The sequence below is a fragment of the Dioscorea cayenensis genome, chromosome 12, assembly GCF_009730915.1.
Source record: "Dioscorea cayenensis subsp. rotundata cultivar TDr96_F1 chromosome 12, TDr96_F1_v2_PseudoChromosome.rev07_lg8_w22 25.fasta, whole genome shotgun sequence".
NCBI lineage: Eukaryota > Viridiplantae > Streptophyta > Magnoliopsida > Dioscoreales > Dioscoreaceae > Dioscorea > Dioscorea cayenensis.
Genome location: NC_052482.1, coordinates 7,930,194 through 7,951,012, shown reverse-complemented (window position 1 = coordinate 7,951,012; position 20,819 = coordinate 7,930,194). Strand labels below are relative to the sequence as shown.

Sequence of the window (20,819 nt, the reverse complement as noted above, 5' to 3'; positions counted from 1 at the left end):
ATATATATAGGGTTTTATCTGTATCATCTATATGAGTTTTTTCCTCGAAAGAGAAGAATAAGAAATCTCTATCTCCCTGCCCGTGGACGTAGGTCATATAGACCGAACCACGTAAATCTCTGTGTGCTATTATTTTATTTTGTTTTTCTTCATATTATTGTTGTGTTTGGCATAACAAGTGGCATCAGAGCAAGGTCCCTTGAATTCAACTTCGAATTTAGGGTTTCTGGGTTTGCTGAAAGGATGACCTCTCATAAATTCGAAATTGAGAAGTTCAATGGATCGAATGATTTCACTTTGTGGAAGATCAAGATGAAGGCGATTATGGTTCAGCAGGGATGTGCGACAGCATTGGAAGGAGAAGGAAAATTACCAGCGGAGATGAAGGTGGAGGAGAAGGCAGAGATTTTGGCAAAGGCTCATAGCGCTATTCTTTTGAGTCTAATTGATGAAGTCTTGCGAGAGGTCATTGATGAAACGACTGCGGAAGGATTATGGAAGAAGCTGGAAAGCAAGTTTCAGAAGAAATCCCTAACTAACCAGTTGTATCAAAAGTAGCGTTTGTATACTTTTCGGATGACAGAGAATATGCAGGTGAAAGATCATCTTGACAATTTTAACCAGATTATTCTAGATCTACAAAGTGTTGGTGTTAAAATTGATGTTGAGGATCAAGCTATCATCCTCTTATGTTCCTTGGCAAATTCATATGAGAATTTTGTTGATACTATGCTATATGGTAGAGACAGTATTTCTATTAGCGATGTGAAGTATGCTATTTAATCTAAGGAATTGAAGCGGAAAGTTTTTCTGGTTTTAAAGAAGATGGTGTAGAAGCAAGTTTGATTGTTAGCAGAGGCAGGATCAAGGAACGGGGGAAAATCACGTTCCAAATCGAGACTTGGAGGATTACGTTGTTTTTTCTGTAAAGAAAAAGGTCACTTCAGGAAAGATTGCCCACAGAGGAAGAAGGAAAAATGAGAATAAAGAATCAAGTTGTAATGCTAGTGCATCTATAGTGCAGAAAGGAATTGCAGTGATGCAAGATAATGATGATGTAGCAGTGGATAGCTCTGATGAAGGCATGGGAAGTGATATTTTGCCTGTCAGTATTTCAGGTTCTGCAAATATTTGGGTCTTGGACACTGGTGCATCTTATCATATGACATTCTCAAAGGAATTGTTCACTTCTTTCAAGGATTGGAAAGGCAGTGTGCATTTGGGTGATGATGAGGAGCTTAGTGTTGAAGGCAGTGGTTCTGTGCAGATTAAGATGTATGATGGAATAGTCATAACATTTGATGCATGGTATGTTCCTGGTCTATGCAAGAACTTGATTGCTATTGATACTCTAGCAAAACAGGGGTACAGTTTCTCTGGTGATGGTGAGCAATTAAGAGTTTCTAAAGATGCTCTGGTAGTCATGAATGGTAGATTGCAGCATGGAATTTACTTACTGATGGGCAGTTCAGTGATGAGAACAGTAGTTGTATCTCATTCCTCGAAGCAGCATGATGATAGAACAAAATTATGGCATTACAGACTATGTCACATGAGTGAGAGAGGGCTTGCAGTGCTGAGCAAACAAGGATTGTTGGATGGTGCAGAAACTAGGAAACTAAAATTTTATGAGACTTGTTTTATGGGGTATTCTTGATTATATTCATTCAGATTTATATTCATTCTAGATTATATTCAACTGTACTAGAAAGCACACTTCATGGTATTCTTTCATTATATTCATTTAGTTTTATGGGGTATTCTAGAAAGCACACTTCAACTGGTATTCTTGATTATATTCATTCAGATTTATGAGGTCCCTCTCCAGTTGAGTCTCATGGCAGATGCAGGTACTTCGTTACTTTCATTGATGATTATTCTAGAAAGGTCTGGGTATATTTTCCAGAGATCAAAGGATGAGGTGTTTGGGAGGTTCAAGGAGTGAAAGACTATGGTTGAAAAGCGGATAGGCAAACAAGTCAAGACACTCAGAACAGATAATGGTTTAGAATTTTGTAATAAACCATTTGATGAGTTTTGCAAGAAAGAAGGTATAGTGAGGCACCACACTGTACGATATACACCACAGCAGAATGGAGTTACAGAACGCATAAACCAAACACTGTTACAGCGTACTCGATGCATGCGATTAAGTGCTGGCCTCTCTAAGCAATTTAGAGCCAAAACAGTTAACACTGCTTGTTATCTGGTGAATAGATCTCCATCAACTACAATTGATTTGAAGACTCCTCAAGAGGTATGGTTCGGTAAACCCTCTAATTATTCTAGTTTGCGTATATTTGGTTGTCCTTCTTATGCTCATGTGAATAATGGTAAACTTGAGCCAAAGGCAATAAAATGCATATTTCTAGGGTATGTTGTTGGAGTTAAAGGATATAGACTGTGGTGTACTGAGAAAAGATAGAACTCCAAAATTTATCATTAGCAGAGATGTTACTTTTGATTAATCTGGTATGTTTGGCCAGAGAAAGGAGCTTGATAATGTTACAGGTAATAAAGATCATGGTGCTAACCAGACGGTGGAGTTTGAGATTGAAGCTTAAAAATAAATAGAAGAAACTGTTGAATCACAGAGTATAGCAGCAAGGAGACCAAGAAGGGAAATTAGAAAGCCTCTGAGGTATGCAGATTGTGTCAATATTGTTAATACTAACTATATTGCTTATGCCTTGGCAATAGGAGAACATATTGATTCTGATGAACTGAGGTCATATAAATAGGCAGTACAGAGTAGAGAAGCATCAGAATGGTTGATTGTCATAAATGAGGAGATACAATCTCTAGCAAAGAACGAAACTTAGGAACTAGTTTCATTACCAAAGGGTGTAAAACTAGTGGGATGCAAATGGGTGTTCAAGAAGAATGAAGGGATTCCTGGAGTTGAACCAGAAAAGTTCAAAGCAAGGCTTGTGGCAAAGGGTTTCTCATAGAAGGAGGGAATTGATTATCATGAAGTATTCTCACCAGTTGTGAAGCACAAAACAATTCGGGTTCTTCTTGCCACTGTAAGTGCTTTTGATTTGGAGTTAGAAAAGCTTGATGTCAAAACAGCTTTTTTACATGGAAATCTAGAGGAACATATTTATATGTCACAACCAGAGGGATTTCTTATTTCTGGAAAGGAAGACCGTGTATGTTTGCTGAAAAGATCACTGTATGGGTTGAAGCAGTCCCCAAAGCAGTGGTATAAAAGGTTTGATGCATTCATGGTTTTTCATGATTTTGTACGTAATGAGTATGATAATTGTGTTTACTCTAGAAAGCTTCTAGATGGTTCCTTTATATATTTGTTGCTATATGTGGATGACATGTTGATTGCAGCTAAGAATAAAAGCTGAAATTGATAGTTTGAAGGCATTATTGAGCAATGAGTTTGAAATGAAAAATTTAGGTCCAGCCAAAAAGATGTTGGGTATGGAGATTTGGAGAGACAGGAAAGCAGGATTGTTATATGTTTCACAACAGAAGTATATTGAAAAGTTGTTGCAGTCTTTTCAGATGGAACACTCAGAGTCAGTTAGTACTCCTTTGGCATCACACTTTAAATTTGATGCTAGTACCTTACCTAGTACAAATAATGAGAGGGATTACATGAGTAGAGTCCCTTATTCGAATGTTGTTGGTAGCTTGATGTATGGAATGGTATGTACTAGGCCAGATTTGACTCATGCAGCTAGTGTGGTAAGTAGGTTTATGAGTAATCCAGGGAAGGCTCATTGGGAGGTAGGTAAATGGATTATGCGATATTTGAAAGGTACTGATGGTTGTACTGGTGGTCTTGTTGGCTATACAGATTCTAACTATGGCGGAGACCTTATTAAGAGGAGATCTTTGACTTGCCATATCTTTACCCTATTTGGGTGTGCCATCAGTTGGAAAGCAACACTTCAGTCTACAGTTGCTTTGTCTACCACTGAAGCAGAATACATGTCACTGACAGAAGGGGTGAAGGAAGGCATGTGGGTGCATGGTCTTGTTGATAGTTTGGGCTTGAATGTGCAGAGACCAATTATTTATTGTGATAGTCAGAGTGTATTAAGCTTGGCGAAGAAACCAGTTTATCATGAAAGATCAAAGCATATTGATGTCAGGTTGAACTTCATTCGGGATGTTATTGAGGACAAACGGCTCTCCATAGAGAAAATAGCCACAACAAACAATCCAGTAGATATGTTGATGAAGCCTTTACCTACAGAAAAGTTCAAGCATAGCTTGGACTTGGTGAATATCTGCACAACGTGAGGCCCTTCGGGCCGTGGATGGTAGGGGGATGTTCTTGGTTCTTGATGCATGAAAAATTCAAGTCAAGGTAGAGATTTGTTGAGATGCCTTGAATTTGAAATTGATTGTGATTGTAACCCTATCCAAATTATGACTTGACCCTAATTTAGAGAGTTAACCCTAAATTAGAGATATCAATGAAAATCTGTGGTGGGCTTTTGGCTTGGGCCTGGCCAACAGACTGATCCATTCTGGGTTATATTATTTTATTTTAATTTGGATATATATAGGGTTTTATCTGTATCATTTATATGAGTTTTTTCCTCGAAAGAGAAAAATAAGAAATCTCTATCTCCCTGCCCGTGGACATAGGTTATATAGACCGAATCACGTAAATTTCTATGTGCTACTATTTTCTTTTGTTTTTCTTTATATTATTGCCGTGTTTGGCATAACAATATTAAATAATATAAAATATTATTTATTTCTTATATTTATATAAAAGAATTACAAAATATTTCAAATTAAATTATATTCTCGCAATTTTTATTTATAGGGTCTCTTTTAGAAACTTTTTTTTTCCTCTTTTTATGCCCATTTAGAAAATCTTTGATATATTAAATAATCTTTTTCTATATTTAGTTACCAATATTTTTTGGAAAATGCAAAGCATCATTTTGACAAAGGAAATAAAATGTATAATTAAAACAGAAAGAAATTAATAGAATCTTGATGAACTTTTAAATAAGAATAATTTTAGCAAGTTGCTATAATTTATATAAATTTAAGATGAATAACAAGTATTATTCTCCCCATTATGAATTAGGTGTTGTTTCAAGAAGAAAAAAATTCCAAAAAGAGTTTTGAGATAAAATAAATTTATTTATTTTCAATATTACTCTTGTTCAATTTAATAAGTTATATAAATGGAAAGAGTAATATTTATAGTCCCTAAAAAAGTAGGGTTCCAAAAGAGGAATAATTTACTAATTTGACAGATTTTTATATGAAATTTTAAAAAATTTAATACCATTTTTAATTCTTATAAAATTTTATGAGGAGTTTTGAACCAATATCATATATAAAATAATATAATTAAATAACTCTTACCATAAAAACTATTTTATATCTTGGATTTTAAAAGTTTTATAGACATTTATTACGTAAATAATTAAGAGTAATTAATGTTTTTTAATTATTAATATTATAAATAATATAAATAAAAACTTATATATTATTAAAAAATTAAAATTATTTATTAAAACACTCTCGGAGTAAATTATACATTTATCTAATTTAGTAGTATTTATAGATATTTTGAAATGGAGGGAATAACCGTATCATGAATCAATTTATTACGCACTGTCACAGGGGTATACATGAAAATTCCCCTAATAATTAAAAAAATAAAAAATATATATAAAGCCAAGGCTTTTGTCAAAATCCACCCCCGGCCCCCGGACCAGCTCTCTTCTGGAGTTTTAAATAAAAATAATTTTGGTAAATTGATATAATTCTTCTAAACCTAAAACTACTAACAAATTTTAACCATGCCGTGAATAAGTTAATTACACACTTTCACAAGGATACCAAATGAAAATTTCCCTAATAATTAACAATTCTTTTTTTAAAAAAATAAAAAATAAAAATTAACCTGAGCCTTTTGTCGGAAGCCACCCAGACCATCTCTCTTCTCTCCCTTCTATAAATACCCCTTTTTCCCCTTTCTTCTCAATCCCTCCAATCCCTCCATCTCTCAACTATGGCCCTATCAGAGACCCTCTCCATCACCAATCACCAGATCACCGCCGAAGACACCAGCGCTGCTCCTAATCCGGCGCCGCAGAAGGAGATCAACCATTTCCGCGGCGTTCGGAAGCGACCATGGGGGAGATACGCCGCCGAGATCCGTGATCCATGGAAGAAGACTCGCAAATGGCTTGGCACCTTCGATACCGCCGAGGAAGCCGCTCGCGCCTACGATGAAGCCGCCCGCAGCCTTCGTGGCCCTAAAGCGAAGACTAACTTCGGCTACGGCGCCGGATCTGTTCCGGCTTGGAGATCGCCGCCGGTTTATGGCCGCGCTGGTGCTGATCGGACGGAGAAGAAGGTGGATGGTGAGGAGATGATGGTGATGATGAATAAGAAGAAGCCTTTCTCTTTTGATCTCAACCTTCCCGCCCCTCTCTTCTAACTGATCTATTTCTAATTTTCTTGGATTTTTTTTTCTTTTTTTCTTTTTAGGTATATTTTTTAGATCACTCGATCTTGTATAGCTCATTTTTCATGTTTTTTTTATAATTATATTAAATATATATATATATATATATATATATATATATATATATCTCTGCAAGTTCTCTGATTAAATTGTTGATACGACGAAAACAATGTTATATATATATATGAGGTAGTTCAATCATCATAATTAAGTTTTTATTGGTACGGGATCCAGTAGTGTTTTTATAAATTGTTCATGTCTGAGTGATGTGGTAGATTTAAATAAATCTTAATCCATGTGAAATGAAAGTATAAATATGCTAGGAGTGAAATTAATTTTTATTCAGTTAGTAAAAAAAAGAAATCTTTAAATAAAAAATAGACTAAAAATTAAAAAGAGATCTTTAAATAAAAAATATACTTAAAAATTAAAAGAAAGTATCTTGAGCAATAGCAAAAATTAAGTTCATTGATATTCACTATATATTAGATACTATCACATGTTTAATCTTACTTAATTTGATATATATATTAGATACTATCACATGTTTAATCTTACTTAATTTGATATTTCTGGCCTGATTTATTGACATTTTATTTGAAAAATTAGAAAAGAATTATATTGAAATTTTAATTTTTAATTTTAATATTTTCATACATCAGTCCAAGTTATTTTTGGTTTTTATGATTAAATGTTAAATATTAAAATTATTTCATCTGGGTTCTCTAACCAAATTGCCGACATGTTAGGTGCTCTATTGACGAAAATGCCATCCTTCCTCTGCCGTAATTACACATTACTGTTGACCTAGCAGCAGGGTAATTTCGTCATGAAGTGTGGAAACTACCCGTATCTGACTGACGAGCTCTTCTAACAGACAAATAATGAAGGGTAGTTTTGGTAAATCAGAATTACAATGGCATGGTCCCGTAATTGTTTTGAAGCTTGCTACGTGGTTTATAGGGAACGTAGCCGGAGAAAAAAATAAATATGAAATAAAAAATAAATTAATTAATAACAAAATAACCGGCCGCCCCCGCAAAAAGAAGTGGGTGAGTGTGGGACCCCAAGGCTACATGTACACGTGGCAACTAGACATGCGCCGCCCACCTGCCGTCGTCGCCGGCACATTTGCCGCCTTACCACACGTGCGTACTTCACTCTTGCACGTGCGAAGATAAAGTAATTAATGAAAAAAAAGCCTTTTCAACCAAATCCCAAAATCCATCCACAATCCTATTTTACAAGTTTAATTATTTTCTTGATGTAGTGAAATTTTATAAAAATGACTCAATTTTTTTTGGTCAACTGTTATAATACTATATATATTATAAAATATTATAATAGTATTGTTTAATTTATTATTTACGCTCATGCCATAGAATATTATTTTTTCTCTTTTTTAAGGTTGTATGATTGGAGATTTATTAACTTAATTTGATTTTTGAAATATTTTATACGCTCATAAGATCCTAATCGCCCCAAATGATGTCTTGTCGAGTAAATAAATTTTTAAGAAATTATTAAGTTAATGTAACTGATGCACCACTATATTTGTTTGTTTTTGACACATCCTTGTGGAGTCATGCATGTGGTTTTGTTAAAAAATATTTAATTATTTTAAAAAATATATTTAATTATTAATTTTAAAAATTTTAATCACATTAATGATATTTCATTTTAGTACTCATCAAACTACTCTCAATGACTTGAAAATTGTATTATATCAAATATATAAATTTATTATTATTATTATTATTTGACAAAATAAACAAGAGCCATCACAGACTTGCACAAATATGAAATTAAAAAGCTCACACACCTATACCTTCATTTTGGTCTGAGTTGAGGTTTGTACCAATTTTTCAATAGAACACTAACAACTTACTCATAGAATATAAAACCAAGAAATCATTAGCATAATAATTTTTTTATTTATAATAAATAAACAATAAACACCTTAGTTAAATAAAATTAATGACATACACATACATGGAATGTAATCGCTAGCTCAATAGATGTATGCCTTTATTTTACTTAGGTTTTGTGGGTCAGTTTCTGATCCTCTTCCAAACAAATATTTTAGATAAGGATCCGTTGATATAATAATTATTATTACTTAAATAGATATTTTAAGTGCATATAATTTTTTATAAATATTTATTGATTAAAATATTAATAAAAAGTTGCAGAGAGAAAATAAATCGCGGGGTGTTCTCCAACAGCGCACGAACAGATCAGGGCCGTTGATATTTTTCTGGTGACATCGAACGTGCGACTGCTGCTAAGGGTGGTGGGGACCACCGTGTCACGTGCAAGCGTGCTCCCTGTTGGGGGAAGTGGGGACCACTGCAGTTGCATGAAGTCATAGATAGCTGCGAGATGCGGTGCCAATTTGGTCAGGCGTTATGCATGTGCATGCCATGCATTTAAGGCCCGCACTAGATAACTACATTGCCTAGCGTACGAAACAGATAACTAAACCAATGAAAAGTTTGACACGTAAGAACAAGTGTTTAAATTTTTCTCGTTTTTAATATTGTTATTTTCATTGAATTGATTTATAGACTTTAGTTTCCTGCTTTTTTTTGAAAAAATTAAAGTGAAATGAGAGAAAATTTGGATTCCGACAAAACATTACTAGGTATGTGGTGGATTGACTTTATTAATAATTTTTATGTTTATTATGTTTTTTTTAATCCCTTCTTGTATAAGTGTTTTTAACTCATAACCTAGTTTTTGTTAAAATAAATTGAAAAGAGGAAAAAGGTAAATTAACAAGGTAGATATGAGAATAGAGCTATGGTTGGTTGATAATAGATTAAATTGAACTTAAAAGGCTGAACTAGAATCATATTTATAAAAGGCTGAACTTAAAATTTTTCATAATAACAATGTCAATTGATGTTGATTTTTATAAATAAAATCTAATTTTCTTTAGTAGATTTTATAGTAATTATCGACTTCCCAATACTAATATGTAATGTAGAAGTTTACGTCTGAATGAATGAATGACTTTCTGTTATTTTTGTCATCCCAATCTATTCTTCATTTGAAGAAGTTATGCTTTTCAGTTCAAGCAGTTGGTAACTCTGTTAATTTGGCTAGGAACAAGATTTGAAATTCAATTTTTTTCATGAAACTTACATCTTGCACTTTATCCATCAAAACACCCTTAACCCTTCGGAAAGGCCCTTTATCCATTCCTTTACTTAAGTGACATAACGGTAGATTTGTCTAATCCGTTTGGCAATGATGTTCTCCAATTCTCCATCTCTTCACTGAAAAAGTTATGACTTTTATCGAAGTGGCTCCAACGTGTGGTGCTACTTTGTCTATAATGTATCTTGAAGGTCATCCGTGGCAAAGGACAACTCATTGTGAGAAAGAACCAACTAATAAGTTGCATTTGAAAGGTATGAAGATAAATTGGGCGGGCGAAGAGAAGGCCATAGTTTTTTGTGTCTGTAGGTGTAATACTCTAAAGTAGTTGATAGAGACACAAATGTACATGCCGATCGCGTGAAATTAACGTGCATAAAGCAGAGTGTTTGTCCACAAGGAAAAAAATAAATACTAGTAATAACTCTAATTCTGGAAATAGCCTAAGTAACAAAGTGATAACTGTGTGAATCAAAGAAAAAAACACATGAAATACTTCAAAAGCAGGAGAGAAAATAGGGGAAAAAACGATGTCCGGGCATAGCATCCCTCTAGGGTTATGAAGTACATGACAAATGTTGTCTATGTTTCCAGGACTATACTAAACCCCTCTTTCGATGGCAAAGAGTAACTAAATCGGTGCACAGCTGATACAGACATCCACATAATCACATTAACACTCTATGAAACCTCATCTTGAGCTAATGATTATCTCTTGAATAGATAATCTCTCTCATGAAGATAGATTTCCCCTAATCTGAATACAGAGTGGAAATGCGATTTTTCCTAAAATCTACTCCTCATAATCGTAAAGAGTACGAAGATAAACATTAAATCACTCGGGAAAATTGAGGGAGATGAGGTCTCCAAATTACCCTATACCAAGTCTTACTCACAATTATTTCTAATTACGTCATGTCTATGCTAAGTGGGAATTTCTTCTTGTTACAAAGCACATCAAGTATGATAGCTAGGGCTTTCGCCTCGATAGCAACCAATCATTCAAACATGCAATTAGATTCAAATTGAAATGATTGCAAATAGGAAAAATAATTAAAACAAGAAATCCATAAACCAATGTCAAAATAGAAACCCTAGAGTTCAACTATACCCAAATATCTAACAAATTAGCCTTCCATTAATGGAGGGAAGGCATTCAAGAGACAAGATATGAGAGAAACCATGTAGAACATGAAAACCCCCTTCTTAATTATGTCGTAGGAAAATCGCTGGAGAAACCCTAAGAAAGCTTCCACGCACGCCGCCAAGGTGAGCTTGACGGTTACGATCTCCAATCCCCTTTAATGTGGATCCAAATCTCCCTTGGAATAATCTCTTGCGCCGTGGAGATTCGTCTCCTTTTTTCCCTAACTTCACCTCCAAGAATCGCCCTAAAAAAAATCCAAGAATGCCCTAAAACTCCTCATTATATCTATTTATACTCATCTGCTTATGGGCTGCTTACAGGCGTAAGGATGTGGTCGTAAGAGAGTTGGAGAAGATGGCCATGAGCCTTACGGAAACACTTACGATCGTAAGTCACGCCTATAAGGTCTTCTATTTGTGTTACAATCCAGCTTACGGCCGTAAGAGCGGGATCATAAACTTTACTATGTTGCTTCTTGCAATCGCCCTTCCGGGTACAAAGTTGTGGTCGTAAACTCCTTTGGATGGTCCTTAGGAGCATCTTTACGGGCAAAAGTTCTACCAGTAAGGTCCTCTAATTTAGCTCTGAATTTCTCCTTACGGGCATAAGCATGCCCACATGGCTCATTAGAAAATGCTTACGGCCGTAAGTCAAGACGTAAGCTGCCCGTAAGCTACCCAGTTTGCCTTGTCCTTAGTTAAATGATGCCGAGAGAGCTTCAACTTCTTCATTTAAGGTCCGTAATGCTTATTTTGGTACTTTCTCATTTGTAATTACTGCCCTAAGCCTAAGAATATGAAACAAACTAGAATTAACATCGAATGTCACAATATAGTTCTAATAGAACCCATATACTTATGTGTCTCTGCCCTTTTAGTCCCTCCACTCTAATTCAATCCAATTTTATCAATTTACTTTTTCACTTAGGTCAATGAAATCCACTTGAATAACCAAAGTTATATTTGCCATTTGTTTCGACTGATGTGCCATTTTTTTATTAGAATATTGTAATAATGATGATGATGATGATAATAAAATTATTAAAATAAAAATAGGGAGTAGCTCAACCTTTATATCGTCAATGAATCAAAGAAAATATATGGTGTTATTCTCTTTTAGAGTATTGGACCAATTATGTATTGCACCACCGACCGATGCTGATATCGAAGAGCCACTCTCCCTCATCTTCTTCAACAACATCTGGATGACCAGTACCATAGTGTGTGGCCTCTTCTTCTACCGTTTTCCTATCCCACCGACCACTTTATCGGCTCTGTCTTCCCGTTTCTCAAGTCCTCATTATCCATAACTCTGCACCGTTTTTACCCTTTCGCTGACAAATGTCAATGCTCCGACCAAGACAAGGGTAAGCTCAAGCTATGATATAAAGAAAGGGACTTAGTTCTATTCACAGTCATAGAGGACAACAATGATTTCAATGACACCTCTGGTAATTACGACCATGCCGCTTCCAAGATCCGACCTTTGGCTTTCGAGTTGTTGACCAACTTGTACAACATGTCATTGCTCGCCATACAAGTCATAGTGTTTCCAAACAAAGGTTTTATCATCAACATCAGGATAAGCCACAATGCTTGTCATAACTGGAGTTTCATGCATTTTGTCAGATCTCAGGTAGCCACTTGCATGTAGAAAGCTCTGTTGAACCTTTTCTCTCTTTTGATAAAACCATGTTCAAATTTTCTGAAAATCTTGGTACTGATACTTTTGCCGATGTAAAGGTGGGATGGAAGGACGAAGGGCATTGTTGTTAATAACGTAATTCCATGATGGATCCAAAATTCTAATTTTATTAATTTTTCATTATTTTTCCTTTTTAATAATATTTTAATGGAAAATGCCTTGTAGGTCAAAACAAAAGACAAATATATAACTCCCGTTACCCAGGTGTACTTAATTGATCCAAATAAAAAAGTGAAGGGGAGAAATTGGATCAAATTAGAGTAGAGGGACTACAAGGACAAAGCCCCATAAGTACACGGACTATTTTAGGTATTACATCTTTTGTGCATGTTTTTTCCTATGAAACATGTTCATATTGACAAATTCCTTTGGTGTGATGTATTGAAAGTTTTGGGTTTCTATAGTTGTTAGGATACCTTATTATGAAATTGGGATTTCAATTTTTGGGCTTTCCGTTGTTTTGTTTGTATTTTTCCATCAAAATAATTCAGTGAGGAAAAGCACTTCTTTTTGTACTGTCTGTGTGATTTTATTATATTTTGGATGAATCTAATCTACATTATTATGGAAAGTGTATGTATATTGGGAGAAGATTTATGTTTGGGATTTTAATGCAACTTTTCAATTTGTTACTCATGCATTATAGACATATGCCTGCCATTCATGTAACAAACTTATACAATTTCCTGATTTGCCCATCATTCTTAGTTATATTTGTTCATTCTTATTTTAGTGTTTGTGTTAGTGATATTTGTCACATGCTAAGGTGGTAGATGATGACGGCACCCAATGATAACGACATCATAAATGATGACTTGGCGAGATGCCAAAGACTATTTTGGATGAGCTTCAAAGTGGTAAGAAGATCTCAAGAAGCAGATTTGATGATAATATTTGATGAGAGACCAAATTTGGAATGAAGATTGATTGAAGACCAAACTTGGACAAACTAATCTTTTCACAAGCACTTGATTGATTGGAGATCATGATTGGAGAGTTTGAATGAAGCTAAATTAGGAGAGTGCCTTGAGTTATTTTTGGAAGAACTTAAAATGGATATGAAGATAATTTTGCATGAGACTAAATTAGGTGCTGCTTAAATTACTCAAAAACAAATTTTAATTGAAGACCAAGTTAGCCAGTTGAAGATTCATTGAAGATCACATGCACATGAGTGAAGATGTGGTAAAGCTATCTTTGGATGCTATGAAGGTTGATGGAAGGCCAAATTTGGGTGCATGAGTGAAGACCAAATTAGATAGAGGTCACATAAGAAGCAAAGTATAGGCATATGTGAAGACTTGGGAGGGTTCATGTTGGCAGAATATGGGAGTTTAACTGGTTGCTATTGTACGTTAAGGTCATGAAGATTATGTAGCCTACAACTCAGACTCAACCTGGAAGGTTGAAGATGTTCTAATCTTTGATTGTAACTAGGTTGTAATTGAGTTGGTGTCAACAAGTAGTCCAAGTTGCAACTCAATTGCAAAAAAGTTAAAATGCCAGATTTTAGAAGGTGCTAACTTTGGGTGTTGCTAAGGATCAAGATGAAGAAGAAGGATTCGAAAGCCAGTTCATGTGGAGGACAATATAAGTCTTAGATCAAGGACTTAGGACGTGGAGAGAGAGAGAGAGAGAGAGAGAGAGAGAGAGAGGCCTAATGTGTGTGCGTTTAAGCATTGATCATTCTCATGAAAGAGAGCTTATTGTCCGAGAGAATGGTGGAAGGATCTTGGTGAAGGAGTGTCCCACCGACGAGAGGTCAAGACCAACTAGAGATTGGTTAAGATGTGCCTCTATGGATAAGATCTTCAATCACCATTTACCTCATGGTGATGTTATTTTGCCCAAACTATTTGTTTTTGTGAGTTACTTCTTCTATTGGATTTGGTTCTTTGGGCTTGACACCCTAAACATAGGCGGCACGTGTTGGTGAATAGTGCTACTAAATCTATTGTGTTCTCTCTTATTAGTTGTGGTGTGTGTGTTGATCATAAAAAATGACTAACCCACAACCCTTAACGAACTAACACTTCTTCATCATATCCAACACAGATTGTATGTCCATTATTTTTGAACATATATGTTATGAGCATGAATTGATCAGCACTAATTTTGACTTCAATTTGTAGTGTCTAACTACTTGAAGTATTTATCATTTATCAAGCCTATTTTCCCTTTACTATTTGCATTTACCATTTAAAATAAATGTCTACTACTTAGCATATGCTATATAAACTTATTATAAGTTAACTCTGATTGAAGTTTACTAAATCCAGTGGATTATTTTTTCTTTTTGGTTTTAGCTAAGATGAAAATGGCCAACCAATCTACTAGCCTAATTAATGGAAAATGCTACATGGTTACTGGCATGTTAACTCTTATTGAATTAAAGAAACATATGGCCTGCGACAACTGAAGCTTATACGTAGCACTTAATTTGTCTCCCTTAAGGATTTAGAGCAATAATTGTGGGAATGAAAGTATTGGATCCACTTATGCAACTATAAGACGAACACACTAAAAGAATTAAGATTACTGAAAGCCGCATAAGTTTTAGCCGGAGGATGTTTCATTAATATTGCGCCTAACTTATGATGGGGCCACAATAGATTTCAAGTGGTGGAAAGCATGCTCTATATTCAAAGATAAATACCTTAAGAAAGGTTTAGATAGATCAAAGACAATACAAAAAAGAACTTGATAAATTTAAGCATAAGAGAGGAAGTAAGGAGGAGACTTTTGCTAAGTTGCTGGTAGTGTAGTTAATGGTTACATCCTTATTCCCCAACACATCGTGCTTAGCCTTGATATGGATGACCCATTACATGCATGAGTTGGCTGCACTAGGCCAATATAAATGGATTCAAGCCATGAACAAATAACTCACTCCAACAACACCAGGAGGACGATGTTGACCGTTTCATATTTGTGATGTGATTTCTAGAGCAGATCTTAAATGGTGAGCAACTGAGCCTGCAACAAACTAATGTTCCATATTGGTGGCTATAGTATGCAACATGTATGATAGGATATAGGTACTAATAAGCATAACAATGATAGGAGCAGTAGACATCACTAGTCCATTTCTCTTGGAGGATATTCAACTTTCCATAGAACATTCTTTACCTGGAAAGGAAGAAGTACCCTCCTATGAAGAAATAGAAGGGCTAACTATTATAAAAAAAAATGAGGTAGTCAGATGACTTATTAGCACCTCTTACATTTCATGGTTTGCTTTCATTATTGTTTGATTGTTGGCTATAAATTTTACATATAATACATACTATTTGTGATACCTAAGAAAAATGGCAGGGTTGTTGTTAGCCCTAGTAGTTTTTGTACATTTTTTATTTGCATTCATTTGTAGTTGTATTTAACCCTTTATCAAAAGACATTTTTGTTTATTCTTCCTTTTTTGATTTTCCATTGGCTACAACTATTTAATTTTGAAGTAAACTACTTATTTAGCATTAAAATGCATGTTGTTGTTAGTATTAGTTGTTTATAAGTGTCAATTGTCTTTCTTGGAACAAAACAAAACACACTGCTATCTATCTAATCGTATAATAAAGTAGTGATTGATATAAACGCTTGTGCCCATCTATATGATAGTTGCATCTGCATTAATTGCACTATTCCACAAGTGTATGGGTGGTATTAAGTAATAAAGTGTACTTTGGAGAGTAGGATGCTTAACCCATAGGGATCAAGAACTACTAATACTAACTATAGTTCTATTATCTAGCCTAAACAAACAATTGCTTGAATAAGAATTAAAAGAAACTAATTCTCTCAAATCATTAATTATAGGGATAACACTTAGACACTAATTGAGCATTTAGAAGGGGTATTCAAGTAATAAATTCCCTAGGATCTCAATAAAGATCTAGAGAAGGATGTTAAATCAACGAATGATATACGATGGACCGAAGGTGTATTGATCCCTTTCTCAGATGGTTAATACCTATTCCCATATAAAGGCGATATTGCTTCCTATGATTGCATTAATGTTTCGGGGAAACCTAAGCTAGCAAGAATTGTGGAAAAGGAACTCCTAATAATACTATCTCTGGGTGTACTCACAACTCTCTTCTAGTAAGGAAGACCTACACTTAGTGGATTTTTTTTTCTCTTGACACATGCGAGTCAAAATGATAATCCGCGCTCTCGTAACATAGACAACCATTATAGCAAAGAATAGTTAATTGGATCACAGAGTATAAATCAATAAAAGAAAGATTAACAGTCAAATGTCTCAAATCAAAATAATCCTATGGTTTATCATGACCAAATACCTAACAAATTAGTTTCTCATGGAACAAGGACACAAATCCAAAGTAAAGTAGTACATTTCAATGAAAATAAACATGAGAAACTCCCTTAGCCTCGAAATCTTTGCAGATGAGTGAATGAACTCTGAAGAACTTCTGATATTGACACTAGGATCTCTTAACAAGTGGCTCTCTTAAGTCCTTAATGATCTTTGATAGTCACCAATGAGCTTTGGATGATGGATCTTTGAGTTTTCTTCCACTCGACAAAATAGTGCCACCCAAGGTGTCCCCAGTTAAAAGCTTCCTTTCTTAACTTTAAACGGCCCTTTGAATAGGTCTCCTATATATTGGGTAGTACATAAGCATATGGACACCATGCCATATGGGGGTAGAAGCACCTTTATAGTATTTTATAGAATCCTTAAATGGTATGAGCTAGTATAGGTACAAATATAGAATTATGGAAATTTCATATGGGCTTGTGATAGGGATGCAAGTATACGTGCGGATCATGTAATAAAGTGCTCAAAAGTGGGGTATCGGACCACAGTGAAGATTCGGAATACTAGTACTAATTCCTATTCTAAAATTTAGCCTAACAGAATATAGTGGTGTGTGTGAATAAATTAAAGAACAAGAAATACGAAACAAAAAAGAAGTAGAGAAATCAGGAGAAGAAGCGATGCCCGGGCATAGCATCCTTCCAGGGTTTTGTCAAGTTTAAGACAAAAGTTGTATAATCATAAAATTCTATTTGAACCAAGAGATTTCCTAAAGTATACTAAACCCCTCTTACAAGAGTAAATAGTAACTAATTCAGTATAATGCTGATACAGTCACCCCTTAATCGCTTTGTACTCTGTGAAATCTCAATGTGGATTAACAAGAGTTTCCAAAATAGATAATCCTTCTTGCGAAGAGATTTTTTCTAATCCCATTAACAAGGTCCCCTTGCGTATATCCCGCAAGTGCACGGGTTTGTCGAAGTAATAATCCCGGGTGAGCGGGTATCGAATCCACAAGGAGTAGGGAATAAAAATACTTAATTCGATTCTTAGCTATGTAAAAGATCAATGATGGTGAGTGTGATAATGATTCAATTCTCAACAGTAAAAGCAACAAGTAAGAGAGCAAAAGTAAAGAAGGGGAGTAAGGCAATCGATAAAGATGGGGTACCCGGATAATGCTCCACCTAGGATAATTGTTTCAAGTGCAAGAACCCTCTATTATGCTTCCTAATCAAAGCAATGGTGAGTCGTGGAAATCCTTAATTATATAGTCCCAAATCTAAGGTCAACTATGCCTAACTCTATACATGTCCCGGAGGAGAAATCAAACAATCTCAACACCTCGCACTCGCATAGAATTGCAAAGAGCTCTAGGGATTCCAAGTGATAAATCTCTTCCTAATTATAGACCTAACCGTTTGGTACAGGTGGAAGGTCCCTAACCACAATTGAACCCTAGATACTAAGATCAACTCAACGCTTCACTCTGTTGCACGCGCAACTAAGCCCCAGCAGAAGTTCATCCCTTAGACCATTCACTCTATTATGGCCGCAAAGAACTCGAGGAACGGAGGTAGAATCTATCACGCCGGAGGGGAAAGGGGACGCTCCTGTACCTCTCGACTCACCCTCTCAACCCTCTCCAACCTAGTTTTGTCTAACGCTCGTGGTGTGTCACTCACTCACAAGGTTACCAATAAGAACTCTCAACCCTAGTGTCACTCTAGGGGAAATGTTCATACAATCAAGCATTCTAGGTTGGAACTCACAATAAACATCAATTTATTGAAAGCATAATAAAGAGGTTCAAAGAAACAAATACATCCTAATGTTCACAATACCCGAGTACCCACTCGGGGTTTAGCTCTCCATGGAGCTAAGTACAATCAAAGAAATAGAATGTAAAAGCAATGAATCCATAAAGAAACCCCCTCGATAGTCGTGTCGATGGTCTTGTGGAAAATCCTCTACTCGTCGTCCAAGGATTCCCTCGTCCGGTATAGGATACTCCTTGACGGAAACTCCCCTACCAACCTTCTTCCTAAGGAATAACGATGTCGGAGCCATAGAACCTCTCCAAAACATTGGCCAATACCCCTCGAAACCCTAGCCGAAGCCCTCTCTCAAGTTGGGGAAAAGATGGAGAAAAGAATACCAAAATCGGGGCTGATTCGACTTTAAATAGGGCTGGAATCGGGCGACTACACGGGTGTGGATGCTTCACGCGCCCGTGCGGAATTTCTACACGGGCGTGGGTAATTTTCACACGCCCGTGTGGATTCTCTGAAACTGCGATTTTCGGCTGGCTGTGAACAGTAACTACTACAGTGATTTGCTACAGTACCTGCTACAGTATCCGGCCTGAATAGCTTCCCGAATCTATACTTTCATCGGTGTAACGCAAACGGGCACACGTTCACGTCGTGGATCACTTACTTCTTCAATGATAGACACGTTGGTGAAGCTCTTGTTCTATGTGCATAGGTCAGAATGCTCGAGTGTGACTACCTTTGTGCCCCTCCAAATGGATGTGCCAAACTCGAATACGAGGAGGTTGACACACACTCTAGCATCTCACATCGACCTATGTCTTCGCGTTTGAACCTTAGCAAGATTTCCTCCAAAATCGGTGCATTGTAATCCACATTGGCTTATTTCCTTCATACTCGGCCTCACAACCCTATCTGCATAAAAGTAACATAAAAACACACATATTAGTGTAAAAACCCAAGAAAAGTAATGCTCAACATAAGGAATGAACGCTTCGTATTCATATCGCACAAGCACTTATCACCCATACATAATAGAAATGTAATTTCTCCTAAAATCTATGCCCTATGATTGCAAAGAGCGTGGGAACAACTTGTTAATCCACTTGGGAGGATTGAGGGAGAAGATTTCTCCAAAGTACCCCATTGCTAGGCTTACTCACAATCCCCTCTAATCATGGCATGTCTTTGCTAGGTGGGTATTTCTACTCATCACAAAGCACATTAAACATGATGACTATGACTTTCACCATAATAGCAATCAAGCAATACAAACACACAATTAGATTCAAATAACATAGATTGCAATTAAGAAACAAGTAATTTAACAAAATCCACAACCACTGTCAAATATGATAAAACCCTAGAGTTCAACTATGCCAAAACTTCTACAAAATTAGCCCTCCATTAATGGAGGGCAAGCATTCAAACAATAAGACATGAAAAGAGATAATCTAAACATGAAAACCCCCTTCTCAATTATGCTGGAGGATGATCGCCGTAGAACACTAAAGATCTTCCATGAAAGTAGCCAAGCTGGTCTTGACGGCTACAATCCTTCCTCTCTAAGTAAATGAGTTGAATCTCCCTCCAAAATCACCTCAAAAACCCAGGAGATTCGCCCATCTTCTTCTCTTTACCTTGCATCCAAAATAGGACAAAAGATGCCCTACAAATCCTCATTAGAACTATTTATACTGTACCACTTACGGGCTTCTTACTAACGTAAGGGCATGGCCATAAGAAGCTGGAGATGATGGGTTGCGAGCCTTACGGGATCACTTATGGCCATAAGTCTCATTCGTAAGGTTTTTTGTCTGGTGTTACGATCTATCTCATCATCATAAGTGCTGGATCGTAAACTTCTCTGTGTAGCCATTGTGACCACCTTTGCAGGTATAAGGTGTGCTCGTAAACTCCTCTGGATGGTCCTAATGGTCACACTAATGGACATAAGTCATACCGTAAGGTCCTTTGATTTGTCTTTATACTCCTCCTCACAGGAATAAGCATGCTTGTAAGGTTCTCTAGAAGAGGCTTACGGCCGTAAGTCCGGCCGTAAGGTACCCGTAAGCCATTTTATTTTCCTTGCCCTTCATTGATTTGTACCAAATGACCTCCCTTTTCTTCATTTTGGGTCTAGCACACTTCTTTTGGCTCTTTCTCTCTCTCTCTCTCTCTCTCTCTCTCTCTCTCCAAAACCTGAGAATACAAAACACATTATGTTTAACATTGAATTCCACAACATACCTTTAATACATGCCTAATGAGTGTACAAAATGATATAAA

At 35.9% G+C, this 20,819-nt stretch overlaps 1 protein-coding gene across 1 annotated transcript; it reads left to right on the top strand.

Moving 5' to 3' along the window:
- Positions 1-5,994: 5,994 nt before the first annotated feature.
- On the top strand, positions 5,995-6,549 carry LOC120273950 (ethylene-responsive transcription factor 8-like). Its single transcript, XM_039280700.1, has one exon. It carries the CDS (start codon positions 6,005-6,007, stop codon positions 6,434-6,436), a length of 432 nt encoding a protein of 143 aa, XP_039136634.1. The 5' UTR covers positions 5,995-6,004; the 3' UTR covers positions 6,437-6,549.
- The last annotated feature ends 14,270 nt before the right edge of the window (positions 6,550-20,819 follow it).